Raw genomic sequence first — 27365 nt, forward strand, 5'->3', positions numbered from 1 at the left:
GGCTTTTTCTGGCCTTTAGAAGGGCTTTTTGGCCATTCTGAGCTTAATTTGGAATTATTTTCAATTTTGGCTTTTTCTGGCCTCCAGAAGGCTTTTGCGGCCATTTTGAGCCTGATTTGGAATCATTTTCTATTTTGGCTTTTTCTGGCCTTTAGAAGGGCTTTTTGGCCATTCTGAGCTCAATTTGGAATTATTTTCAATTTTGGCTTTTTCTGGCCTCCAGAAGGGTTTTGCGGCCATTCTGAGCCTAATTTGGAATCATTTTCTATTTTGGCTTTTTCTGGCCTTTAGAAGGACTTTTCGGCCATTCTGAGCTCAATTTGGAATTATTTTCAATTTTGGCTTTTTCTGGCCTCCAGAAGGGTTTTGCGGCCATTTTGAGCCTAATTTGGAATCATTTTCTATTTTGGCTTTTTCTGGCCTTTAGAAGGGATTTTCGGCCATTCTGAGCTTAATTTGGAATTATTTTCAATTTTGGCTTTTTCTGGCCTCCAGAAGGGGTTTGCGGGCATTCTGAGCCTAATTTGGAATCATTTTCTATTTTGGCTTTTACTGGCCTTTAGAAGGGCTTTTCGGCCATTCTGAGCATAATTTGGGAACATTTTCTATTTTGGCTTTTTTGGGCCTTTAGACGGGCTTTTCGGCCATTCTGAGCTTAATTTGGGATCATTTTCTATTTTGGCTTTTTCTGGCCTTCAGAAGGGTTTTGCGGCCATTTTGAGCCTAATTTGGAATCATTTTCTATTTTGGCTTTTTCTGGCCTTTAGAAGGGCTTTTTGGCCATTCTGAGCTCAATTTGGAATTATTTTCAATTTTGGCTTTTTCTGGCCTCCAGAAGGGTTTTGCGGCCATTTTGAGCCTAATTTGGAATCATTTTCTATTTTGGCTTATTCTGGCCTTTAGAAGGGCTTTTCGGCCATTCTGAGCTTAATTTGGGATCATTTTCTATTTTAGCTTTTTCTGGCCTTTAGAAGGGCTTTTCGGCCATTCTGAGCTTAATTTGGAATTATTTTCAATTTTGGCTTTTTCTGGCCTCCAGAAGGGTTTTGCAGCCATTCTGAGCCTAATTTGGAATCATTTTCTATTTTGGCTTTTTCTGGCCTATAGAAGGGCTTTTTGGCCATTCTGAGCTCAATTTGGAATTACTTTCAATTTTGGCTTTTTCTGGCCTCCAGAAGGGTTTTGCGGCCATTCTGAGCCTTATTTGGAATCATTTTCTATTTTGGCTTTTTCTGGCCTTTAGAAGGGCTTTTTGGCCATTCGAGCTTAATTTGGAATAATTTTCTATTTTGGCTTATTCTGGCCTTTAGAAGGGCTTTTCGGCCATTCTGAGCTTAATTAAGGATCATGTTCTATTTTGGCTTATTCTGGCCTTTAGAAGGGCTTTTCGGCCATTCTGAGCTTAATTTGGGATCAATTTCTATTTTGACTTTTTCTGGCCTTTAGAAGAGCTTTTCGGCCATTCTGAGCTTAATTTGGAATTATTTTCTATTTTGGCTTTTTCTGGCCTTCAGAAGGGCTTTTTGGCCATTCTGAGCTTAATTTGGAATTATTTTCAATTTTAGCTTTTTCTGGCCTCCAGAAGGCTTTTGCGGCCATTTTGAGCCTGATTTGGAATCATTTTCTATTTTGGCTTTTTCTGGCCTTTAGAAGGGCTTTTTGGCCATTCTGAGCTTAATTTGGAATTATTTTCAATTTCGGCTTTTTCTGGCCTCCAGAAGGCTTTTGCGGCCATTTTGAGCCTGATTTGGAATCATTTTCTATTTTGGCTTTTTCTGGCCTTTAGAAGGGCTTTTTGGCCATTCTGAGCTTAATTTGGAATTATTTTCAATTTTGGCTTTTTCTGGCCTCCAGAAGGCTTTTGCGGCCATTTTGAGCCTGATTTGGAATCATTTTCTATTTTGGCTTTTTCTGGCCTTTAGAAGGGCTTTTTGGCCATTCTGAGCTCAATTTGGAATTATTTTCAATTTTGGCTTTTTCTGGCCTCCAGAAGGGTTTTGCGGCCATTCTGAGCCTAATTTGGAATCATTTTCTATTTTGGCTTTTTCTGGCCTTTAGAAGGGCTTTTCGGCCATTCTGAGCTCAATTTGGAATTATTTTCAATTTTGGCTTTTTCTGGCCTCCAGAAGGGTTTTGCGGCCATTTTGAGCCTAATTTGGAATCATTTTCTATTTTGGCTTTTTCTGGCCTTTAGAAGGGATTTTCGGCCATTCTGAGCTTAATTTAGAATTATTTTCAATTTTGGCTTTTTCTGGCCTCCAGAAGGGGTTTGCGGGCATTCTGAGCCTAATTTGGAATCATTTTCTATTTTGGCTTTTACTGGCCTTTAGAAGGGCTTTTCGGCCATTCTGAGCATAATTTGGGAACATTTTCTATTTTGGCTTTTTTGGGCCTTTAGACGGGCTTTTCGGCCATTCTAAGCTTAATTTGGGATCATTTTCTATTTTGGCTTTTTCTGGCCTTCAGAAGGGTTTTGCGGCCATTTTGAGCCTAATTTGGAATCATTTTCTATTTTGGCTTTTTCTGGCCTTTAGAAGGGCTTTTTGGCCATTCTGAGCTCAATTTGGAATTATTTTCAATTTTGGCTTTTTCTGGCCTCCAGAAGGGTTTTGCGGCCATTTTGAGCCTAATTTGGAATCATTTTCTATTTTGGCTTTTTCTGGCCTTTAGAAGGGCTTTTCGGCCATTCTGAGCTTAATTTGGGATCATTTTCTATTTTAGCTTTTTCTGGCCTTTAGAAGGGCTTTTCGGCCATTCTGAGCTTAATTTGGAATTATTTTCAATTTTGGCTTTTTCTGGCCTCCAGAAGGGTTTTGCAGCCATTCTGAGCCTAATTTGGAATCATTTTCTATTTTGGCTTTTTCTGGCCTATAGAAGGGCTTTTTGGCCATTCTGAGCTCAATTTGGAATTACTTTCAATTTTGGCTTTTTCTGGCCTCCAGAAGGGTTTTGCGGCCATTCTGAGCCTTATTTGGAATCATTTTCTATTTTGGCTTTTTCTGGCCTTTAGAAGGGCTTTTTGGCCATTCGAGCTTAATTTGGAATAATTTTCTATTTTGGCTTATTCTGGCCTTTAGAAGGGCTTTTCGGCCATTCTGAGCTTAATTAAGGATCATGTTCTATTTTGGCTTATTCTGGCCTTTAGAAGGGCTTTTCGGCCATTCTGAGCTTAATTTGGGATCAATTTCTATTTTGACTTTTTCTGGCCTTTAGAAGAGCTTTTCGGCCATTCTGAGCTTAATTTGGAATTATTTTCTATTTTGGCTTTTTCTGGCCTTCAGAAGGGCTTTTTGGCCATTCTGAGCTTAATTTGGAATTATTTTCAATTTTGGCTTTTTCTGGCCTCCAGAAGGCTTTTGCGGCCATTTTGAGCCTGATTTGGAATCATTTTCTATTTTGGCTTTTTCTGGCCTTTAGAAGGGCTTTTTGGCCATTCTGAGCTCAATTTGGAATTAATTTCAATTTTGGCTTTTTCTGGCCTCCAGAAGGGTTTTGCGGCCATTCTGAGCCTAATTTGGAATCATTTTCTATTTTGGCTTTTTCTGGCCTTTAGAAGGGCTTTTCGGCCATTCTGAGCTCAATTTGGAATTATTTTCAATTTTGGCTTTTTCTGGCCTCCAGAAGGGTTTTGCGGCCATTTTGAGCCTAATTTGGAATCATTTTCTATTTTGGCTTTTTCTGGCCTTTAGAAGGGCTTTTCGGCCATTCTGAGCTTAATTAAGAATTATTTTCAATTTTGGCTTTTTCTGGCCTTTAGAAGGGCTTTTTGGCCATTCTGAGCTCAATTTGGAATTATTTTCAATTTTGGCTTTTTCTGGCCTCCAGAAGGGTTTTGCGGCCATTTTGAGCCTAATTTGGAATTATTTTTTATTTTGGCTTTTTCTGGCCTTTAGAAGGGCTTTTCGGCCATTCTGAGCTTAATTTGGGATCATTTTCTATTTTGACTTTTTCTGGCCTTTAGAAGGGCTTTTCGGCCATTCTGAGCTTAATTTGGAATTATTTTCAATTTTGGCTTTTTCTGGCCTCCAGAAGGGTTTTGCAGCCATTCTGAGCCTAATTTGGAATCATTTTCTATTTTGGCTTTTTCTGGTCTATAGAAGGGCTTTTTGGCCATTCTGAGCTCAATTTGGAATTACTTTCAATTTTGGCTTTTTCTGGCCTCCAGAAGGGTTTTGCGGCCATTCTGAGCCTTATTTGGAATCATTTTCTATTTTGGCTTTTTCTGGCCTTTAGAAGGGCTTTTTGGCCATTCTGAGCTTAATTTGGAATTATTTTCTATTTTGGCTTATTCTGGCCTTTAGAAGGGCTTTTCGGCCATTCTGAGCTTAATTTGGGATCAATTTATATTTTGACTTTTTCTGGCCTTTAGAAGGGCTTTTCGGCCATTCTGAGCTTAATTTGGAATTATTTTCTATTTTGGCTTTTTCTGGCCTTCAAAAGGGTTTTGCAGCCATTCTGAGCTTAATTTGGAACTACTTTCTATTTTGGCTTATTCTGGCCTTTAGAAGGGCTTTTCGCCCATTCTGAGCTTAATTAGGAATCATGTTCTATTTTGGCTTTTTCTGGCCTTCAGAAGGGCATTTCGGCCATTCTGAGCATAATTTGGGAACATTTTCTATTTTGGCTTACTCTGGCCTTTAGAAGGGTTTTGCGGCCATTCTGAGCCTAATTTGGAATCATTTTCTATTTTGGCTTTTTCTGGCCTTTAGATGGGCTTTTTGGCCATTCTGAGCTTAATTTGGAATTATTTTCTATTTTGGCTTTTTCTGGCCTTTAGAAGGACTTTTCGACCATTCTGAGCTTAATTTGGGATCATTTTCTATTTTGGCTTTTTATGGCCTTTAGAAGGGCTTTTCGGCCATTCTGAGCTTAATTTGGGATCATTTTCTATATTGGCTTTTTCTGGCCTTTAGAAAGGTTTTTCGGCCATTCTGAGCTTAATTTGGGATCATTTTCTATTTTGCCTTTTTCTGGCCTTTAGAAGGGCTTTTCGGCCATTCTGACCTTAATTTGGGATCATTTTCTATTTTGGCTTTTTCTGGCCTCTAGAAGGGCTTTTCGGCCATTCTGAGCTTAATTTGAGATCATTTTCTTTTTTGGCTTTTTCTGGCTTTTAGAAAGGGTTTTCGTCCATTCTGAGCTTAATTTGGGATCATTTTCTATATTGGCCTTTTTTGGACTTTAGAAGGGGTTTTCGGCCATTCTGAGTTTAATTCGGGATCTTTCTCTATTTTGACTTTTTCTGGCCCGTAGAAGGGTTTTTTGGCTATTCTGAGTTTATTTTGGGATCATTCTCTATATTGGCTTTTTCTGGCCTTTAGAAGGGTTTTTCGGTGGTTTTGAAGTGAAATCGATTGCACTCAACTTCCTGTTTCGGCCTTTAAAAGCGTTTTCATTTGTTTTAAGCCAACTTTCGGATTATTTTCTTTTTTGGGCTTTTATGGCCTTTAGAAGCACGTGTGAGGTATTTTATACCTAGTTTGTGATCACTTTTTTTTCATGGCTTTTGCTGAACCTTCAAAAATGTATTTATTAATTTTTAACCTGATCTAGTACCATTTTTTTTGTGTTATTTTTTTTTCAGAAGCATTCTCCAGTGGTTCAGCGCTTGATTTAGAATTATTCCGTATTTTTATCCATTTCCAAGCCTGATTGGGAATCGATTTCTTTTTCTTTCTCGTTCTTACTTCTAGCGATTTTCAGTGCGAGTTTATTTGCCAAAAAAAAAAAAATGAAACACGTAAAAAAGTAACTTTAAAATAAAACTTGGCTTCTCACTGTAAATCTGTGCCCGTGCACCGTCGACGTGATTGACTGTTCAATCGGAGGATTTTCACATAATAGTTTGTCGCGGAGGACACACGGCCACCGAAATCCCGTTCCCATTGACTATCACCCGACCGCATCAAGTTAATTCCGGGGATAATCTGGTTCTAATAGCACGCTCAAGCTACCCCCTTTACCAGCGACGCTGCTGGTCCGGCTGTCAGTCGGAAAAAGGAGATTGAACTGATTGCGATCACCGTCGGCTGACGCGTGTGTACTTTTCTAATGCAATAAATTGAAATTTTTCGTCGCTTTACTCTGTTCGTTGGCTGCAGTCATATCGCGATCGAATCCGGGCACACGCTTTCAAAAACCCCGGCGAAATTAGCACCACGCGGCGCAAGTGACAAAAATCAGAGTAAAAATTATAAATTACTGTACCTCCCAGCTATCGTCTTCGGGAAGCAAAAGGACGACGCACCAGGAAACCTCAAACCGGCGAGGGGTTTGCCACTGATACAATGAAATATAATTAAACCCGTATTTATACAGGGGTTAGATGTAGCGCTCCGAATCGACCGACCGACATATCGATGCTAGGATCTGAAGGTTAGGTACGCAGTAACAACAAAGCAAGCGTTGCGTTGCGTTTGTTTGCACCGACATTCGAAGCTTCCTCGGTCGCTCGTTTTATTTTTTATTATTTAATCAAGAGATTACATCGTAGCCTGCTCGGTTGGAATCGGGGATGCCGCTCTGCTAGTGATGGGATATGGCGACCGTAACGCGAACAATAGGACATTTGAAATCCTGCTGATTGGTGTCGAATGAAAAATGTAGAGCAGACCGATTGTTGGATGTGTTGCGTTTTTTTTTTCACTCTTTACATTTGAATGATCGTTTTAATTAGAGCCTAAATTAATGAATCGGTGTAGAGGATTCAACCCAAGAAACGTGCACAAGTGGGTTCGCTTCTCGCGTCAGCCAGAATGGGATCATTAGGGATAAGTTGTACCCAAGCGGCGTAATTGCGGAGCTTATTATTTCCACAAGCTGAGCCTGGAATCGAACCTTCATATGGGTTGCACAATTAATTGTGCGGTAATGAATATGAGGGTTTATATCAAACAAAATTACAACGAAGAAGGATTTGGCGCGGGGTGAACAGAACTGGTACAATTCGATTCGGGCGGAAGATAAGGCGACTGTCTTCCGCTGGTACTGTGGAAAATTGAGTTCGAAAAAGTCAATTCTATCAATCGTGTACTCTGAAGGTTTTTTTTGTGGGGAAGGCGGGGGAAAGCAATAATAAAACGTTTGCATGATTTATTGGTGTATTCTAACTTCGGTGGCTTCTTCGTCATTATTCTTTCCGACGAAGGAAGTGTCCCGTCGCGTGGAGATCTTCGGGAACAATGGAGTTTTTTACGCTGGAAAGGGAGACATTCGCCTATTTTTTGCGATACAATCTTGGAGTATCTCTTTTTTAACAAAACATGAGTGGGGTTGATTTTTATTGAGTTTCAAATAATCTACAGAAATTGGGCTTTAAGACAGCCAGCCGTCAGATTCTTGTTTGAGAATTCGACGTTTCTATGTCACACCTTTGTGGTGTGAACCGAAAAGCGAATTTGGCAACTTTGCGTAATCAAACGTCACTTCGAAAACGAGTTGAGAGTTATCAATATTATTAAGATTTTATTCAGATTTTCACAAATGTTGTGAACTTATCGAACCAAGGATGTTCAGAAATTACCGAAAGAAATAAACTTAGATTTTAAACATCAACTTTGAATTTGCTCTGGTACAAAAACACTGAACACTTACGAATAATCTGATATAACTTTTTTGTTGAATACGCGCCGTACTCTTTCTTTATTAGAGTTATTTTCTGTGTTTATTGAATTGCAAAAAATGACATTATTAGTATCAAGTTGCTTCGGAGCACTCGGAGCTGATGCACAGTGGTCGAAAAGGCAATTGTACGAACTCAATTCATTTGTGCTTGAACTGTTGATGTAAACCAAAAACAGTGTTTAGAATAATTGAAGTTGCGCAAAAAAAACTCTAGCTTTGTGTGAAATAATTATACCGTGCTGGATCGAAATCCGTACACCTAAGCACATTATAATCTTCGACGGTCAATATAAAATCAAGAAATTGCTTTAAACAGACAAGTTCACTTATATGTCTACTTATATTTTATCACTATTTTCAAGCAAAATGATTAAAATCACTCCGAAACTCGAAAAAATCATGTTTAAATAGAACATGTTTTGAATCGAAATCCGTACACAGTTTTTTGTCTGAATCAAAACCCGTACACTTTTGAATCGAAATCCGCACACACGCGATATGGACTGGATCAAAGTCCATACATCAATAAATCAAAATCCGTATAGATATAGAAGTACAAAAATGAACATCTTTTATTTGTAATTTATCTTTAAATTTACGAATGAATATATTTTGAGGATAAATTGGTTCCTAAAGTTTCACACGGTTTTCTAATTTTTATATCAGCTGAAATAAGGCAATTTTCGTAGCGTTTCGTTGCGGCACCCCTTGACATAGTAACCGAAACGCCGGGACCTCTCGAAGTTTCCCGGTACGACTTTCCCTTGCGCACCTCAGTCACCTTTCTTCGGAATTTTTGCCGTATATTTAAACTTGTTTCTTTTTTTCATTATATGCTGAAAACAAGAAGAAAGTTCAACAATATATGCATGATACACACGCTGTACGGATTTCGATTCAAGCAATTAACATGGATCAAAATCCGTACGGCACAGTTTTTGTTGAATAAAAACAATTTACACTATTTACCAGACAATATGCAGCTCGAAAATGACAAAGACTAACCTTTTCCATCAATTTCAAAAAGATTCACAGAGTAAAACACTTATATCCCACTCGAAAAACCGCTTTATCTGGAGAACGTTTTCTTAGTAAATTCTCTAACGATACAACGAAATGACAACTGAAACCGATACACGATTGATTTTTCATTTTTAATATTTTTGTTTCATGGCCTACTGGCGCATAGTTTAATTTAACTGAAGGCCAACAGCTCAACGGACTTGTACACTATCGTATGAATTTTCTTTTTTATAATGCTTAAAACTGAAGAAAAACATCAAGGCGTACGGATTTCGATACTGTACGGGTTTCGATCCAGCACGGTAACTACAGGCTGTCTTTGAAGGAAACCTGTAATTTATGTTGATCATATTTGTCTAGAACATTATGCTTCTGAAAAAGAAATATTTAAAAAGTTATACTAGAAAAAACTAAATTTTAGAGGCTTGACATAGAACACGCTATATCTCAATAAATAAACGTCATAGATATTTATTTTCTTCTGCAATGTTTCATATTTTTTAAAGTTCTACCTAAGAAACTTTTTATTTACCTGCACTGTATCAGAAATTAGACGTTTTTTCTTTTAATTTTTTATTCTAATAATATTTTCTATTTCAATGGAAGACACTAAAAGTCGAGATTATAACACACCCACTTGTGCAAATGAAATCTATCGACCTTGAGGGATCATCCTTCAGTTTTCGTTGAGACGTCGAACACCACTCGGCACTTAGTGTTAGTATTTATTGCAGCACCTGAGGCTCCTTGAAAACTTCAGGCCAGAGCTCTGAAATTTCAACGCCGTTTACTCTCAACAAAATTCTAGACAGAATGTCATCAACATATCATTGGAAAAAAGAAATCAGAATGAACTGACCAGTAATGAACACTGTAATCTTTCAGAAATTTATGATCCTTCATTCACTGGTGCATTCATTGATTTTCGACACTTGCACTCATTCACATCGAGGCTTCTTGTCGACAAAGAGACCTTATTATTTCATTTCAGTTGTGAACTCAAAATATATACGAATAGAAAGGACGATAACACTTTATCAACGAAACAGCTATATATGAGGTTAAGATGAAAATACACGTTTAAAATATGCATTTTATTTATTTCGGTTAATTAACATATACAAAATAGGTCCATATGAACAACATTTATCAGAGTTTGTATCCAAAGGTCTTTTGCGCGTTACAATTTCAGAAAACCAATGAAAATTTCACTCACGTTCGCGAAAGTTGATAATGACCACACGAAGTTTTCACTACAGCGTGTTGGAAACGATTGATAGTATGCAAAAGCTTACTGTGATGATAATCAGTATGCACTGAGTGTAAATGAACACGTGAATTTTTGTAAAACAAAACGAAATTGATGTTTTGACAATAAAAGTGACCTCCTGAGATTGCTGAAAAACGGAATTCAATTTTCAACAGAGAGTATCGATCCAGGCAATGACATTTTTGGGAATAATTAATTTCCGATTCGATCGGCGAGCTGAATTCCAGGTGGAAAACCCCACAACCGCATCTTGGTAGGACATGTTGGTAAACCGGCCGTGACCTTCAGTAACAAAGTATTTAAGGTTTGCAATGAGCTGGAATATCTCGAGCGGCTCTTCGTACTATTCGTTCCTGCCACGGTCACGACCTACAATGGACGAAAATTGCTTTAGGTTTAGTTTAGGTTTAGGTATCTCCTTAGAAGTTAAGTTGGGGCTTGAGAGCCAGTGTCTGATAAAACATTGTAGTTTCTATTTATGATGTCAATCATAGCGGGGAGAAGTAGCACTTGTCCCGTAACTGAAATCTTCGTGGACCAACTAGCACAATGGCTCTTCTTTTGGCTCTTCCTCCGGTTCTTCCTTTAGCCCTTGCTATGGCTCTTCATTTGACTCATCCTTTGGCTCTTCTTTTGGCTCTTCCTTTGACTCTTACCTTGGCTCTTCCTCTGGCACTTCCTTCAGCTCCTCCTCCGGTTCTTGCTTTGGCACTTTCCTTTGGCTCTTCCTCCGGTTCATCCTTTAGCTCTTCATTTAACTCTTACCTTGGCTCCTCCTCTGGCTCTTCCTTTGGCTCTTCATTTGGCTATTCCTTTGGCACTTTCTATGGCTCTTCCTTTGGCTCTTCCTCCGGTTCTTCCTTTGGCATTTTCGTTTGGCTCTTCATTTGGCTCTTCCTATGACTCTTCCTTTAGCTCTTCATTTAACTCTTACCTTGGCTCTTCCCTTCGTTCTTTATTTGACTCTTCCTTTGGCTCTACCTTTGGCACTTTCTTTGGCTTTTCATTTGACTCTTCCACCGGTTCTTTTTTTGGCACTTTCTTTGGCTCTTCATTTGGATCTTCCACCGGTTCTTCTTTTGACTCTTCATTTGCATCTTCCTTTGGCTCTTCCTTTAGCTCTTCCTGCGGTTCTTCCTTTGGCTCTTTCTTTGGCTCTCCCTTTTGCTCTTCTAATGGCTCTTTCTTTAGCTCTTCATTTGGCTCTTCCTTTGGATTTTTCTCCGGTTCTTCTTTTGGCTCTTTCTTTAGCTCTTCATTTGACTCTATCCTTGCCTCCTCCGCTGGCTCTACCTTCGGCTCATCCTTTGGCTCTTTCTTTTGACTCTTCCTCTTTGGTTCTTATTTTAGCTCTTCCTTTGGCTCTTTATTTGATTTCATCACCTTGGCTTCTCCTCTGGCTTTTCATTTGGCTCTTCCTTTGACTCTTCTTTTGACTCTTCCTTTGACTCTTACCTTGGCTCTTCCTGTAGCTCGCTTTGTCGCTTCGCTTGGCTCTTACTTTGACACTTTCTATGGCTCTTTCCTTGGCTCTTCATTTGGCTCTTTCTTTGGTTCTTCCTTTGGCTCTTCCTCCGGGGTTCTTCCTTCGGCACTTTCTTGGCTCTTCCTCCGGTTCTTCCTTTAGCACTTTCTTTGGCTCTTCCTTTGGCTCTTCCTTTGACTCTTCCTTTGACTATTATCCTAGCTCATCCTTTTGCTTTTCCCCCGGTTCTTCTTTTGGCATTTTATTTGGCTTTTTTGGCACTTTCTTTGGCTCTTCCTCTGGCTCTCCCTCCGGTTCTTCCGTTGGCTCTTCCTTTAGCTCTTCTTTTGGCTCTTCATTTGACTCTTACCTTGGCTCCTTCTCTGGCTTTCTCTTTGGCTCTTCCGTTGACCCTTCTTTTGACTCATTTCTTGGCTCTTCCTATGGTTCGCTTTGTCGCTTCCTTCGGCTCTTCCCTTGGCACTTTCTTGGGCTTTTCATTTGGCTCTTCCTTTGGCTGTTGCTTCGGTTCTTGCTTTGGCTCTTCGCTTGACTCTTACCTTGCTTCCTTCTCTGGCCTTTCCGTTGGCTGTTCCTTTGAATCGCTTGGTCTCTTCTTTTGGCTCTCCCACCGTCTCTTCCTTTGGCTGTTTCTTTGGTTCTTCCTATGGCTTTTGTTGTGGCTCTTTCTTTGTCTTTTCCTTTGGATCTGTCTCTGGCTCGCTTTGTCGCTTCCTCCGGCAATTGCTTTGGCTCTCTCTCTTCGGTTCTTACTCCGATTCTTCCTCCTTTGGTTCTACTTCTGGCATTTACTTTGACTCTTCAATCGAGAGTGTCGGTTAATCTTATGTGTAACGCAGAGTGTGGACGTTTATGTCAAGCATTGCTTTTCTACTGAAGATAATATCTGCTCAGATGCCTTTGCTCAAGCAGTTGAAACATGCTCTGCTTTCTCAAATTCTGACTATTCTCTACTGAATTGCAAGAACCTTGAATTCTGAGCAAGTAAAACTGTGGTGATTCTTACCAAAAAATTCGCTCCTGAATTCGATGTCCAAGTAACAATTTCTATACTTCAAAGCAGTAAACATATTTTAAGGAAGTTTTGTTAGAGTCGTACCGAAGCTTATTAGTTTTTTACACAGCAACATACTGCATCAAAATGAATCAAATTAAGACGTATTAGAAAGGTTTTCAGACGCCTTCTAAGATTCATGTTTTTTCAAAATGTGTTATTCGCTTTTTAATGTTGGGGATACAACTGCACGATAAAACTAATCCTTACAACTACATTAAATCTTGTGTTAAAGGTTTCTCATTGTCTTAAGATAGTTTCGGGAGACTATCAAGTTTTCAAGCGGACTTCAGAACCAACATTGAAACAGTTTGGTCCATTAGCATCAAAACAACATCAAAAGTGCCATTGAAGGTGCTTTTGAGCTGAGACCGCTTGTACGCACAATCTTGTAGGGTATCTAAAAAACATTGAAACATTGAAAATACCTAATAGATTCACACTCTTCACTAATCACTAGCGTTGCACCGAATAATAGGGCTGGGAAAAAGTTTTGTTGTGGAAAGTACCGAATTTGCAGTTTACAGAATAATGGTTTCAACTTGAGCATGTCTAGGGTAAGTCATATTAAGTCAAGAATTATTTGGTTTTTAATTTTTCTCATCTTTTATTATCTTTTATTATTATGTTTCGTTGAATATTCGGCCGCCTGTTCAGCCGAATATTCGGCCGGACGGACGGCCGAATATTCAACAGAACATGTTGATTAAATGAGCAAATTAAAAACCAAATTACTCAATAATTAGAGTGGATTGCCCTAGACAAGGTCTAGTTTAAATCACTATTCGAAAATCCGAATATTCGGTATTTTTTTTATATTTCTCTACTAATCACCTTTGATTATCTCATTTAGAAAGCACAACCAGCACTTTAAATAGCATACCCAACGATTTTGTTTACGTTTTTGACAGTTGCATTAGGTAATAAAGCTGTAGAGTGCATTTGACCTAGTGCCGTGCTGCCAGAAAACTTATTGGTTTTTATCAAAACACATAGAGCGCAGATCATGAGAGTAGTATTTCTGGTTTCTGTTTTGTTAAGGTATCGTGATGGAGAAAGTATTCTAGAGAGGCCGTGTTAAAACCAGCGCATACATTTTTGAGCTTGAGGAGTTTAAGAGAGACCTAAAGAACTTACCACAGCAGAATCCACTATCATCAAGAAATGTGTAAGTCGCCGAGATACTGCTCGGTACGCCATGTTATATTCTAGAATCGAAATTTCACGTATAATTCCCCTGAAATCCAGAAATTCGTTATGTAAGAGGCGTAGTGCTATGTGGTAGTTGATGTTCAAACCTAGCACTAGATTAAAAGATACAATGGCCAATCACTCGGTGCTTGGTTAACTTTATTTGTAACAAAAAACATCGAGTTGCTCCATTCTGGCAAGCCGTGCTTGCGGCATCCGCCCGGTGCTTGAAAGAGTCTCCTCCCAATCCGATGGTTGTGGTTTCATTTCCAAAATATTTATATCTAAGTCAAAACGGAAAAAGTGACGTTCCACAAGGAATTATTCCACGACCGTTTTGAACGGTGAAATTAACCACGAGGATGGAATAAGTCTTAGAAATCGGTTGATTTGTGATATAATGATAAAATATATTGGATTCATTTTTCAGTAACAGTCAATTTTCTAATTCCCAACGAAAACTTATTGCAAGAAATGAATGGCTAAGATAATATGGCGGTTGATGGAAAAAAAATTTGGCTCAGATGCCAAATTTCTTAGAAATGTATAAAACGTCGAGATCTGATGTTATCTAGAAAAAAATATTTCACCGTGAAGTGACTCCCGTGATAAGTACCATTTACTTTATCAACTGAAACTTTTAACACAATACTGTACTCAAAATTGCGTCTACGCAATTGTGTTGAATCTCGTTGCGTTAACATTACTTTTCCTTGCGTACACATGGAATGTTCACAAAAAAAAAACAAGCTGATTGAACGAAAAGTTTGAAATTACTGAAAATATTTCTAAAGGTCAGAAACTAATAAGGGAAAAAATGATTCCAAAATAGGCTCAGAAATTCTAGAAACGAATTCAGGTCCACCCAACAAGAACATGATCCTAAATTAATTTGAACCAACTAACAAACAATCCCCAATTAGTTTCAGAATTACAACAACCGATTCGTCCGTAGTATTTTAAATAGGGTTCGAAATATTGAAAAATCGTTTAGGTGTAAAAGAAGAAGAAAGAGGCCAGAATAGGGCAAAAAATGACCTATAAACGTTGAAACGCGTTTTTTAGAGTTGAAATTGTGGTTAAATTAGATAGTATTAACTGAACATAATAAAATTCATTTGTTCGAGACTTTGAATGAATTAATAAGCATTTTTATGTTAGAATGTACAAAACAAATGTAAATGAACGCCAAACTTTCAGAGTACATGCTTGTTCACAAACCGAAGGAGGCGTTGCGTGTTGATTTTGTATTTATTTGTATTTGCTATAAAACGCGGAATTGTTAGTCTTATGAATTATATCTGTTGCAGCTTTCCTTGAAGAAAAATTAGAAAAAGTGGTATTCACTTTGAGTTTCCTGTTTTGGTGAAAAGAAATATTTATTTGTGCAGCATTTGATATGAATAAATATTTTGACCGAAGTTTACTCTTTCCCATCCATTAGTCGCAGTCCTTAGTATATACCGAAGTTTTTTAAACAGCATTATTATTCGATTCTACGTTATGAGCAATAACAGCTTATAAAATGGGTATAGTAATTTGAGTGATGTTAAAGAAGATTCCATCGAGCAACAAAGTTTCCCACGCTGTATTACCCTTCGTCATGTGCTCGATCACCGGTCTGTGCAATTGACTCCCTCGAATAAGTGGCCACCGACCGTTGCTCTACTGCTAGTAACAGTAACAAGTAGCTAGCAATTGAACCCCGCGTCCCCTTGAACCGTGGCCACCACCGCCACCCCGGCGCGGTAAATAGATGAGCAGTGTCACGTGTCATCAAGCGCGATTTGTCCCACCTTCTTGCCGCGCTAAGCAACAACAACAACAACGATATAGCTATGTATTCAGTACGGTTCTCTCTGTTGGTCCTTTTCCCACCCGCACAGTGAAAAGCATTTACCACCACCCCCCAGCAGAGAGAAGAAAAATAAGCACGCATGCTCCTGCTCTCATGCTCACGCGATAAACTCTCGCTCATTCTCTTTTTATATACTACACCAAACATTTATGCTCAGCTGTCAGAATTGGTCTGCCAGCAAGGGGTAAACAAAATTTATGTACCACTTTTTAAGGGGTAACAGCAACATCGGAAAGAGAGACGAGAGAGAGCGAGCATAGAATGCATGTTTGCATCTATTGTGCGGAAGCCGGTCGGTCGGTTGGATGTGAAGTGAAGTGTGCGGTGTGATAACACGCGTGTTGCTGCGATTGCTCCCGTTTTCAGTCAGTCAACCACAGTCCAGCAGTCAGTTGACGTCGAATCGTTGCGTCAAGCGGAAGCCGGTTCTTAAGCGTCGCCGCTATCGCGCTACCGCAAGTGTGTGTTTTGCCCGAGCTACCGAACGAAGGTGTTAAATCAGTCACGTTCAGTTCGCCTAGCTCCAGACAACCGTCGCAGAAGTGTAAACAAAACGTGAGCACCCAGTTCTGTGTCTAATTAATTGCCATTTATCACTGAGAGTGATTATAATTAAAATAAAATTTATAACGCTGCTCTGCTCCCGTCGCCTACTGCGTCCGTCAGTCAGTCTCAGTCGGGGTGCGGTGGGTTACGACGCTAGTGGCGAAACAAGGCTAGAGCGCGCGAAGATTGTTTTCTTATTTTTAATTAAGTCCGCGATAACCGCACATGGTCCCCGCATACAGCGGAGAGAGGTGCCCGCGCTTCCTGCTATCCTCACCCAACGCCCAGTGTCTTTGCGTGCGAGCAAGAGGAGTGAAGATTTAGTTTTCATGAATGACACCACGTTGAACCAACCGGCGCAGATTCCTCAACCCCGCAGGAGGAACAAGTGAAACATGTTGTAATTATTCAAATGTTTAACTAACTGGAGAACGACAGCAACGGGAACAGAGTGTGTGTTTAAGTGCGAAGCCGGGAAACGGTAGAATGCGCCAAGTGTCAAGCCTCCAACAAGTTAGCGAAAAAAGCAAATAACAAGTGCTAAAATTTATTAGTGTTTACTAGAGAGTGGTGGTAAGTTGAGAAGTCGTCGCTGAGAAAAAAAACCGAATTCACTTTCGCGAGTTATTTTAATTAGAAAACGACTCGAAGTCAACAAAAAAAAGTTGCATAGCACATTGCACATGCACAGAAATCTACTCTATAACGGTTGACAACGACGGAAAGGAAATCCGAGAAGCTTGAAGTCAACCACTGCTGCTCCTGCAATTCTGTGTGCGGTTTCTTGCCCCTCCCGCGCGCGCCTTTCCACAAAACCGTACCGTGGGTAATTCGATCAGAGAACCGACCGGGACAGAGACCGCAGCAAAGGTCCTCTTCGATTACACATTCACGTCGCATACATTCGTCAGTCAGATCCCACGGTCGGCACCACCACGCGGAAGGAATTTCGCAGCTTCGGCTTCGGCCGACCGGCCTTTGACGCTAGCCAACTGCAGCAGCAGCAGCATCATCAGCAGCAGCTCCACCACCATCAGCATCAGCAGCAGTTTCGCTACGTTGGTTACCATCATCAGCATCATCATCATCATCAGCGGTACTATCAGCAGCAGCACTTCGGCAAAATAGTTGCCAACGGTCAGTTATCCGTAAGTGATACATTCGTTCGATTTGTGATGGGTTATTTCTATCCCCCGGGCCTGAGAAGATTTGCGATCAAAAGAATGTTTAGATGCCAACCAACTGCCATTTGCACCTTGGCTAAAGTCTATTTCGGTTTATCATCGAAGTACCTGAATGTGAAACTTAAAATTAGAGAAACTGCTAGGATAAATAATAGTTTCAGAATACCGCCCTGCGGTACTTCGGCATTGCAAGACGTGTGAAATCCTGGTGTAACACTTTCCAGCACTTATTGAATTTTACACATTCTCTTTATTAGTCTTATGGACTCTAAAATTTCGCATCTCAACAGAATTATTTTATCAATTCAAAACGCAGTTAAATTTACATGTGAAAAACCCAGGAAGATTCGCATATTTGCATTTTTAGTTTTTGAGATTTTTAAGTAGTTTATCGAAAAGCAGGCTTAAAAATAGAACGTTTGGATCGTTTCTTTTATTTTTAACTCTCTATGGGGTCACTTTATTGCCACCAACAATATTCGTTTTTTTTCTGCTTGATAATCGTAAGCTATGATCAGTAATCAGAAATAAACTAATACCAATTTTTGTCTCGGCCCGTTGAATGGTTAAAGTATTATTTATGAATTTTTAGTCAATAATTCAGTTTACGTAACGCTCGTTATTTTTTTGTACACAGAGAATGTTTGATGCGATGTAAGCACGCTAAAAAATCTATGGAACTGCGGTTTTTTACACTCTATTGACCCTAGAGCAAGTATTGTTTATTCTATTCTATTTTAATAATTGTCAAGTGTTGGAAATGCTGTCGTTCATGGCGATATAACAAAGTTAGAAGAGATTTTGTTTGCTAGCGTTCCAAGCTGAGCAACGGTGTAACTCGACTCAGTCGGTTTGAGAAACCGACTTCTATATGAAATCACTTGTGGATTCCTCTGGAATATTGAAGTCTCAAGGCCTATACTTGAACTATCGGCTTGCACAATTAAAGTGTTTCCTGGATCTGGATGGTGTGAGAAACACTAGAAGAAGAGATTCTGTTTACCATTCAATCATTCAAAGAAATTTAATAATTAGTGTACTGAGGGACAGTGTAACTGACTTGCCGTGAGCGGCAGTATAGGACAGTACCTTATTCCGGTGTAATTTTAATATTTCCGATTATTTTCTTATGATTGTTGTCTCATGTCTCATGCTTCGATTTTTCGTCTAATTTCCTGCTTCCAATCCCCAGCATAATTTTCTTAACTTTCCACCTTTATGGAAAATTGTGGGAATTCGATTTTGGAAATTTAATCGACTCCTGACACATCTTATTTATCTCGGTAAACCTCCCAACAGCTGATCGAATTCGGTAAATATATCGATCTACCGTAAACCAGCAAGCATTGACATTTCATTTGCCGATGTTCTTGAAAATGTTCGCGAAAAGTTGTAGAATATTTCGCTGAAATTATCAGCGACTTTGGCAATATGAGGCCGAGCGGTGTCATGCAGTACAATCACTATTTCATGCCTCTGTTCGTATAACGCTTGCGGTAAAAAAATGGACTTTTTTCAGATGGTGATGAAAAAAAAACTAGACAGGTAATTGAGTTGGATAAATTTTCCATGTAAAGTAATTATGTTAGCTTCCTCGCAAAAAAATATTACGTCCTTGCGTGCGGCCTTCCGGCAGTTAACCGGAACGTTCGCCATGGCGGACGAAAACATGCGTGTAGGCATGTTTTTAGGCTCTTTCGTTTTTTTTTTTAAATAATTTCTCCTCCGTTTTCGCGACAAAATGGTTGGAATAGATCTTGCGCTTCAAGTTTGGCCAGAAATTCTCGATGGGACGCAGCTGGGGGACGTTGAGCGGATTCGACAACTTCGGTACCACATCGATATTCAGCCGCTCCATCTCCTCCAACGATCGCTTCGAGTAGTGGGCTGACGCCAAATCTGGCCAGAATACCGTGTCTTCGCCCTTATGGTATTTCTTGATGAACAACTTCTGGCAGGCACTTCGTGCTATAAATATCCCCGTTCACGGCCAGTCCGGAGCGAAAGAAGAGCGGCATTGACATCCCCTTCTTGCTGATTGTCAGCCGGAGCAGCCCCTTCTTGGGGATCTTAGTGTGTGAAATAAATTTCACCTCGGAACTCACTTCCTTCGTGGGAGAAGTAAAATACGAAGTACACTGCCAGTTGTTGTCATCCAGGGTGAGATAGGTCTCGTCGTCCATCACCACTGCCACGTCGCGATTCGCCAGGAAAATCGACTTGACCATCTTATTCAACCGCTGTTGCTGCGTCATTGCCTGCAGCTCTGAGACCAGTGGATGGGACTGCGGCTTCCTGACATGTATGTTCATGTTCTCCAGATACTTTTTCACTGTTTAACCGCATGCACCAACCTCCCGGCCTCGTTGGCCGTCCGGAATCGAGCTTTCTTTTAACGCTCTGATCATTGTCCAATAGTGTCAAGATGTTGTTGATGCCGGAACGGGCCTACCCGGCGTCCAGAAAGTGCCGCACGATGTCCATTTTTGACGCGGCGGGCTACCGTTCTTTGAGCGCGCACACTTCTGAACGGAGTAGCTTCACTTTTTTCGCCATCACAGTTAGAGTTTGACTTATAGAGCTGTCAACTTTTTTGCTAACTCATGGGTTACTATAATTGATGATGCATGAGTAGTTTCGTCGGTGCGATTAAAGGTAAACCCATGAAAAATTGGCAATTTTTGTCCATTTTTTACCGCAAACGTTAGATGCCGTGCCGCAGTGCCCGGCTTAATCGCATCAATTGAAGTGGATATCGTTAACACTGGCCTGGTCCCACCCATTACACAGCGTAAACCTCGCAGCGTGTATACTCCACCGAGACGGCGACTTTTTTTCTTTGAGTTGCTGTAATGAATCCATTTTTCATCACCCGTCACGATGCGATGAAGAAAACTCTTTTTTGCCGCCGAAGCAGTTGCTTGCTAGCGAAAACACTTAACTTCCCTTGATTTCAAATCATAAGAAACCCGAGTAACTTGTTTTTGAATCATTACTAAAGCATGTAATCGCTTGGAGATGGTGGGTAACTCCTAATACTGAAGCAAGCTATTTCTGCATTTGACATGGATCCTCATCAAGCAGTTTTCCTAATTCAGCGTCTTCGAAGATGTTTGGCTTTCCTTCAATTGTCAGCATCGTAGTTACCGGCTTCAAAACGATGGAACAAATCTCGGCACGTTATTACACTCAGAGAAGCATTTCGGAAAACTTTTTTCAACTCTCGATGCGCTTCATTATCATCATTATTTTGAATGAAATGCTTGTTGGGCACAAAATCGGACATTGTCACACGACTAGAAGTATAATATAACGCCACAATAGAATCACCAACGTGTCAATTGAGTTCGTTTACCATATGTCTCAGCCAGTGGTGTAGCGTGACCGGGTGACACCTGGGGCAAAAAATTGATGTGTCACCCCTTTTCCCATGGGTGTGAAATTATTTTGTTATCAAACATTGTGAGAGTTAGCACGTTTGTTTTCAATTACACTAAATCTACCCATTTTGAAAAATTGATTGAGATTATACTCTTAGGAGCGAATTTATATAATTTTCGAAGGTTTCCCACGACCTCCACCTAATTGATAGTTATTCTAATGGATATCACCCTTTTGAAGGTGACACGTATGAAAATTTTCCTCATGGATGTCACCCCTTAGAGGGTGACACCCGGAAAAAACCGCCCCCGCTGCCCCCACCACGCTACGCCAGTGGTCTCAGCTTGGTTCATCAAGTTTTAGAAATGTAAAAATCGACCAGTTACATATGTTTGCGCGATCTATTGACAAATAGTAGGAACTTAGTTGAGTAACTAATCGTAATATTAGTATAAGAATCAAAGCACTGAAAGCTTTGGATTTAAGATTTGAATACTTCCCATTTTGGTGAGAGAATTCAGATTTAAAACTCCATAGTTATGATCTGCGACCTAAACTCGAAATTCAAAGCCCGAATTCCTGAAATGTTGAAACGAAATGCCCAAACCACTCAAGAACGATATAATATAGAGGTAAACAGGGTAAGACCACCCACCGTAGTTCTACTAACAAGTAATATAATAATTGAAAAATTTCTTGGGTGTGCCTATTACAGTATAAATACATAACATTTTGCACCGCTTTTTGTTTTGATAGTGCGCAAACGGTCACAGAAATAATCGAAAACAACCTTTCAGCTGGCAACCAGTTAATGCGCTATTGTTTTGCGGCAACGGTTTTTCTGTCGAAAAATCTATTGTTATATTTGTGAATATACGTTTAATTGCTTGCCTGAATCTGTCTTCTTTCGGAAATATCGAAAGCCGAGATTCATCTTGTAATTTTGACTACTTTTTTGGTGGAATATGAAAATGTTTCACTGGGGGTGAAGCCGTCCACTATACATGGGGTAAAACCGCCAGGTATATAACTGTTTGTTGTTTTACTTCAAGATCCAGATCCAAATCCGACACGCGGGGTTGGTTTGAATTAATTTGCCAAAGACACTATACCGGTAAAATCAATCGTTTTGGCCCTAAAAATATTTGTTATCCTCAAAAAATGGTGGGCGATCTTACCCCGCATGAAAAAGATTCGCACATTTTCAATGAATTTTTAAAATTGAAAAAAAAAAGCTGGAAAATGAACAAAAATATTTCAGTTCTTATTTTTAAATGCGCGTATTGAACAGAAGAACCTCTTAGCGAAGAAAAAATGAAATTGCAGCCGCGTTTCTATAAATAGAATTGCTTAATGGGGCAGTCTTACCCCGCTTACCCCTATATAAGTTTTCGCTTTATGCTAGCTAAAAAACTGGGGATTGTGATTTAAAATTTAAATAGTTCAATTAGACAACAGGGATTTGCTTTGACAATATGAATTTAGGAACTGAATGCCAGCAGGGAGCAGGAACGGCGAGTACCATGGGGCAAGTTGAAACGGTTAATCGAAAATTGAACCGCAGACAGACGTCCAAGCTGAGTTCCAAACTTGTGTAAGGTTTTTTGTAGTAGCAATTCGTAACCAGATAGCGCTACTAGTGACGCCAGCCTCGTACACCAGCGAAAATAACATGTATTGTAGCAATAAGGTCACCAGGCGGCGTACAAATGATTTATAATGCAATTCTCCTCTTTGAATTGTACACTGAATTTTTGATCAATGTTGTTCTCGCTTGAACGTCTGTTTGTGGTTCAACTGTGAAGGGTACTTGAAAATTTCAAAAACTTCGAAGTCAAATTAACTGTTTCTAAACGTTGACTAAGCTTAAGGTTAAAAAAAAAGATTTAGCAGTTTCGTTATTCCAGGAAACAGATTTCCCGGGAAACGGCAAAAAAATCTCATTTCCCGGGAAAAAATTTCGTTTGCGAATGTGAAATATAGGTTTTTAATAAAAGGTAACAAAAAATCATTTTAATTTTGTTATCATTTCGCATGAAAATCGATTTAAAAAAACATAACATATTCAAGTTTACATTAGCAATATATAAACAGCATCTGAGAAATAAGTTTTCGCATCGTTAAATATATCCTTTAGATGCATTTAAATTTCCGGAAAAAAACTATGTGATTTTGAACTTATTTTAAATTGTTTCGAATTCAATCTGTTTTTTTCTTCTTTGTTCTTTCGTGCAATCAACACTTTTTCTTATTTTCTAAGCTTAATTTGATCCTTCGGGCTTTAAGGACCGTTTCGTGATGTAGATCTTGGTTCGTGATAATATGTACATGTTTTCAACTTTATTGAGCCTTTTGTCAGATTGTTGGGATTCTGAGCACATTATACGATCCATAACCTTCACTGACCTCTAGAGGAGCTATTTCGAAATTCTAATTTTATTTTTTCTTTGAATTCTTTTCTTTATTTCATGATCTTCAGAAGCGTTTTTTGTGATTCTGAGCTAACATTGTGTTTCATTTCTTTTTTCAGCTGTTTTGGTTCATCGGTAGTTCTAACATAAACCTGTATTTTTTTTTATTCTTCTGTCTCTAGGAGCGTTTTTTTCTGCTATTTCGAGTTCAAATACTGGGCCTCTTCTGGCATTGAGAACCTTTTTGATAACCCTGTAAACCCAGGCTTTAAACCTTTCAACTTGGAACTTAGAACTCAGACTTCTTTTCCTGAAACATTTTCAGGACAATTTCATGGATATTAGGTGGAACATGGTGAAAACAATGTTATATACATCCTAGTTATTTTAGTGCATATATAGCAAGATTTGGGGATTTTCAATAGCACATGCGAGATATTTTCCGAATATAATTAAAACAATTTTGAGCCGTATTTGAGACATTTTTGAAATGTTTTTGTTTCATATTTTTAAAGCATTTTTCGGTATTACTAATCTACTTTTGAATCATTTTTGCGATAATTTTCAACATACACTTTTTTAGATGTTTTTAAAACGTTTTAGAAACATTTTTTAGATGTTTTTGAAACGTTTTACGTGCATCTTTTAGACAATTTCAGTTTCACAGATTTTGAAACATTTTAGAGACTTTTGTAACATAGTACAAGCTTTTCAATACGCTTAAGACATTTACTTTGGGAACACGATAGAAATTTTGTTGAGATGTGTGAGAGACATTTCTGAAACATTTTTGCGACGATTTGGAAACTATATTGAGCAATTTTTGTTTAAAAAGTATTTTCAAATTTATTGTTTTAATAACCTCTAGAAAAAATTGCAACAGTTTTGAAACATTTTTGTAACAGTTTGGAGGCGTATTCGAGACATTTTGCTTCCTTTAAAGTATGCTTCGAAATTTTTTCTGAAACGTGTTTGAATCATTTCAGCAACATTGGCATTTTTAGACATTCGTAGGGCATGTTTGATACATACATGAAGGTTTTTTGAACCTTTTTTGTGACTTTCTGAGACAATTTTTTAACAAGTTAGAGACATTCTAGAACCAATTTCAAACATTTTTGTTACAACTTTGCGTTGGGATTGAAACATTTTCAATACAGTTTTTAGATTTTTAATACATATGGAATTCATTTTTGAGAAAATATTGTCTTTTGAAATATTCATACGACAATTGAACGCATTTTTAAAACATCTTAAAATGCTTTTGTACGACATTCTTGAGCATCTTTCAAATTGTTTTTCGGGACACTCTTAAAGCGTTTTCAGTAACATTGGAAACATTTTAAGACACATTTTTAAGACATTTTGGAAACGTTTTTGCAACATTTTAGGACATTTTTCCAAGCTTTCAAAAAGTGGAGCATTTTTTGGAACCTATGAAGCGTTTTGCAACAGTTTCTTTTGTGACATTTGAGAGAAGATTTTGCCACATTTACATAACTTTGAAACCGTTCGAAGACCTTCCGTTTTTTGAAATTGCATTCGCGACAGTTTTTAAATATTTGGTTAACTTTTAACATATTTTAAGATGCCATGAAATCAATTTCGGGTAACTTTTGAAACATTTAAGAGACTTCTTTCTAAAGACACAGTAGACACACATCTGCTATAAAAGCATTCACCCAATCCCGGCGGAAAGAAATCAGTTTTTACCTAAAAAATGAGTTTCAAACTGCTATTACTCATCAAATATATGCACGATTGACATAAACTGTATTGCATATTAAAGATCAATCTGTTCTCTGACCATACTGAATAGTTTCATCGTGCAAATTTTCAAGTATAACTGTTAAAATATAATCAAAGTTTGAATATCAGGTGATGGCGTATTGCATCACCCGCCGAGAATGGATTAAGAAACAGTTTCTAAAGATCTTTGTTTATAGAACATTTCTAACGTCTCTAACGTTTCGTAAATCTTTTTTCAACAGTGTCAAGAAACATGAGACTTGGGATTAAGAGTTAGTGGTATAAAAAAATTTGGGTTCAACGTAAAAAAAATAAGATGAAAATTTGCACTTGGGGTTTTGTACTTTGCACTTCAATTTTAAGATTGGCAACTAAGGATTTACCACTTTGAAACATGGAACAATAAGTTTGGAATTTTATGAGAAGGTACTACGGAAATGCGGATTTTTTTACTTAAGAGGTTTGCAAGTTGTGGTTTATTACTTTTAGGCTGGAATTTTGAAATTGTGATTTGTTATTTAGAACCTTGTAAGAATTTAAATACAGAATTTTAAATTTTACACTTAAGCATTCTTACTTGAAACTTAGATGTTTCATGGTTTTGGATTAGAAAGGACTTGAGACTTAAAGTTTAACACGAAAAAATAAAAAAAAACTTTAATCATGAAATCGAAAGCTAAAATTTTTAATTATAGCTCTGGACTTTGAACCTCGGACGTTTTAGATTTGTTTTGGACTCTCTCCTGTCAATTAAATTAAATAAAAAGTAATTACTACGAACACGTTTTTAAATCATCCACAAAAAATAGCAATTACATTACAGAGAAAAGTCTTCCCAGTTGGAATTACCCGTCTATTGTCACCGCTCCTCCAGCGCAGCTTTGATTGATGTTTGCCTGCATCAAAACAAACAACAACAATCGAGACTCTTGTACTTGGAGAATGCAATTTCGAGTGACGGCGTAAAAATTTCAATTAATTTATCCAATTAAAAACTCCGATTGTGCGCGTTCCTTGCCCCCTTTCCTCACCACCGCCAGAGCTAACAAAAACGATAACGACAACAATTTGCCATCATCCTCCTAGCCCGGGTTTTGTCGCGTGTGCCAAAAACTTCACAACCGAAACATAATACGCAATAGGAAAACCTAAAATTTAAATAGAGGATTTTTAATTTGAACCGGGAATTTCTCGTTTAGGAAAACTTAAAGGGGTGCGCTGTCACTCGATGTTTCCCTCCACTTTGTACGATTTCTGCGTTTTTCATCTTGTTAATTTTAATTGCATCTTCTCCGCCATAAGCATAACACAACACTTCTCTGTGTGGAAAGGGGTCTTATGCTGAGTTACCACACGCGTACCTCGTTTTCGGCTTTGACTGGAGCAAGTGACATTAGTGAAAGTAACCGAAAACAGAAATGAAAATTGATTTCTGTTTTTCTTGCCTCCTTCTCTCGATGCATCCTCAATTGTTATTAGGTTGTTTTAGGACCTCCCTTGAAGGACCATTACGATCTTCGTTCGTTGGTTGCTTTAATTGCAAGAATGACTGGCATCCGCGCTCGGCTGGGGTGGAGTATTGAAGTGTGCCATGAATCCTAACCTATACAGGCTACTTAAATGCGTTGAGCTTCGCGTGTGAGTGTCAAAGCCGTTTTTTACAAGTATCGAATCAAAAATAAAGCATTTCTGTTCCTAACTTCCGTACATCTTCAAATTATCTCATGATATTTCGAGGTAGAGGAATCTCCAACATAAATCACTTTTCCAACCTCAACTAGTCCTTAATCACACATAAAAACAATAGGCAAACCAGCCGGGAAAGAAAGAAAAATCACCAAATGGACTGCACCGGATAGAACCGACAGTCCGCGATATTTCTTCCTTCCCGTCGAAGGCCATCTCTTGCTGGACTTCGTTTACTTTTCTGCCCCCCTCAAACGAGTTTTTTTCCGTAGATTAAGAAGCAACAGACGTCGTCTATATCATCTCGACAACCAAAAGAGGAAGAAAAAAAACACGCAAGAGAAATTCTTGTGAGAACATTTCTCCCTTCACAATAAGCGGACGAGAAAAAAAATCCTTCACAAGAGTAATTTATAAAGAGATTATGGTAATTTTTGTTCTACCCCAAACATATTTGCTGGCTTAACGAGCTGGCGGAAAATTATCCGCACCGCTGTCCGTGCGGCATCTTGCGAAAGCGGTGGATTCTTCCCGCAAGAAGTAGGAGGATAATTAGCCCCCGTAATTTGTTTGTTTAGCGATCGAAGTGTGCGTTGTGATTTGCATCACAACGTGAGGGAATGTGTTTTGACAGCTAAAATGCGCTTTTATATATCGGTAAGAGTTCTAGAAAATTGAAGTAATAATATTGACACAAATGAAACGAATGGTTTTTATCTTTTTTTTGTGATTTTCATTAGAAAGCGGGAAAGAAAACACTGCAGACAAACTACTTGTAGAATGTCCGGCCAAAAAGGAACATCCGAGGAAGAAAGAGCGTCAATCAATTGGGCTTCTAATTTATTTACTATCCTTTTACCAGGATTTACGACCGGCGATGATGATTCCATTATGGCTTTTGGC

The 27365-nt window shown here is 38.7% G+C and overlaps 2 protein-coding genes across 7 annotated transcripts in view; one reads left to right on the forward strand and one right to left on the reverse strand.

Moving 5' to 3' along the window:
- Nucleotides 1–10846: 10846 nt before the first annotated feature.
- Nucleotides 10847–11454, reverse strand: LOC129716599 (protein TsetseEP-like). The gene is made up of 2 exons (XM_055666435.1): nucleotides 11372–11454; nucleotides 10847–11246 (listed from the first exon to the last, which is right to left on the reverse strand). Exons 1-2 carry the CDS (start codon nucleotides 11452–11454, stop codon nucleotides 10847–10849), a joined length of 483 nt encoding a protein of 160 aa, XP_055522410.1.
- Nucleotides 11455–15839: 4385 nt separating this feature from the next.
- Nucleotides 15840–27365, forward strand: part of LOC129727360 (LIM domain transcription factor LMO4.1) — an 81754-nt gene continuing 70228 nt past the window's right edge. Inside the window, exons 1-2 of one of the 6 annotated variants that reach the window (XM_055685138.1) lie at nucleotides 15843–16624; nucleotides 16689–17199. The gene's annotated coding sequence lies outside the window, so the exon portion shown is untranslated. Of the gene's footprint in view, nucleotides 17200–27365 lie in introns of all 6 variants that reach the window. The other 5 variants (XM_055685166.1, XM_055685147.1, XM_055685157.1 and 2 more) reach the window with 5 other exon arrangements.

Source organism: Wyeomyia smithii, chromosome 1 (assembly GCF_029784165.1).
Source record: "Wyeomyia smithii strain HCP4-BCI-WySm-NY-G18 chromosome 1, ASM2978416v1, whole genome shotgun sequence".
Taxonomy (NCBI): Eukaryota; Metazoa; Arthropoda; class Insecta; order Diptera; family Culicidae; genus Wyeomyia; species Wyeomyia smithii.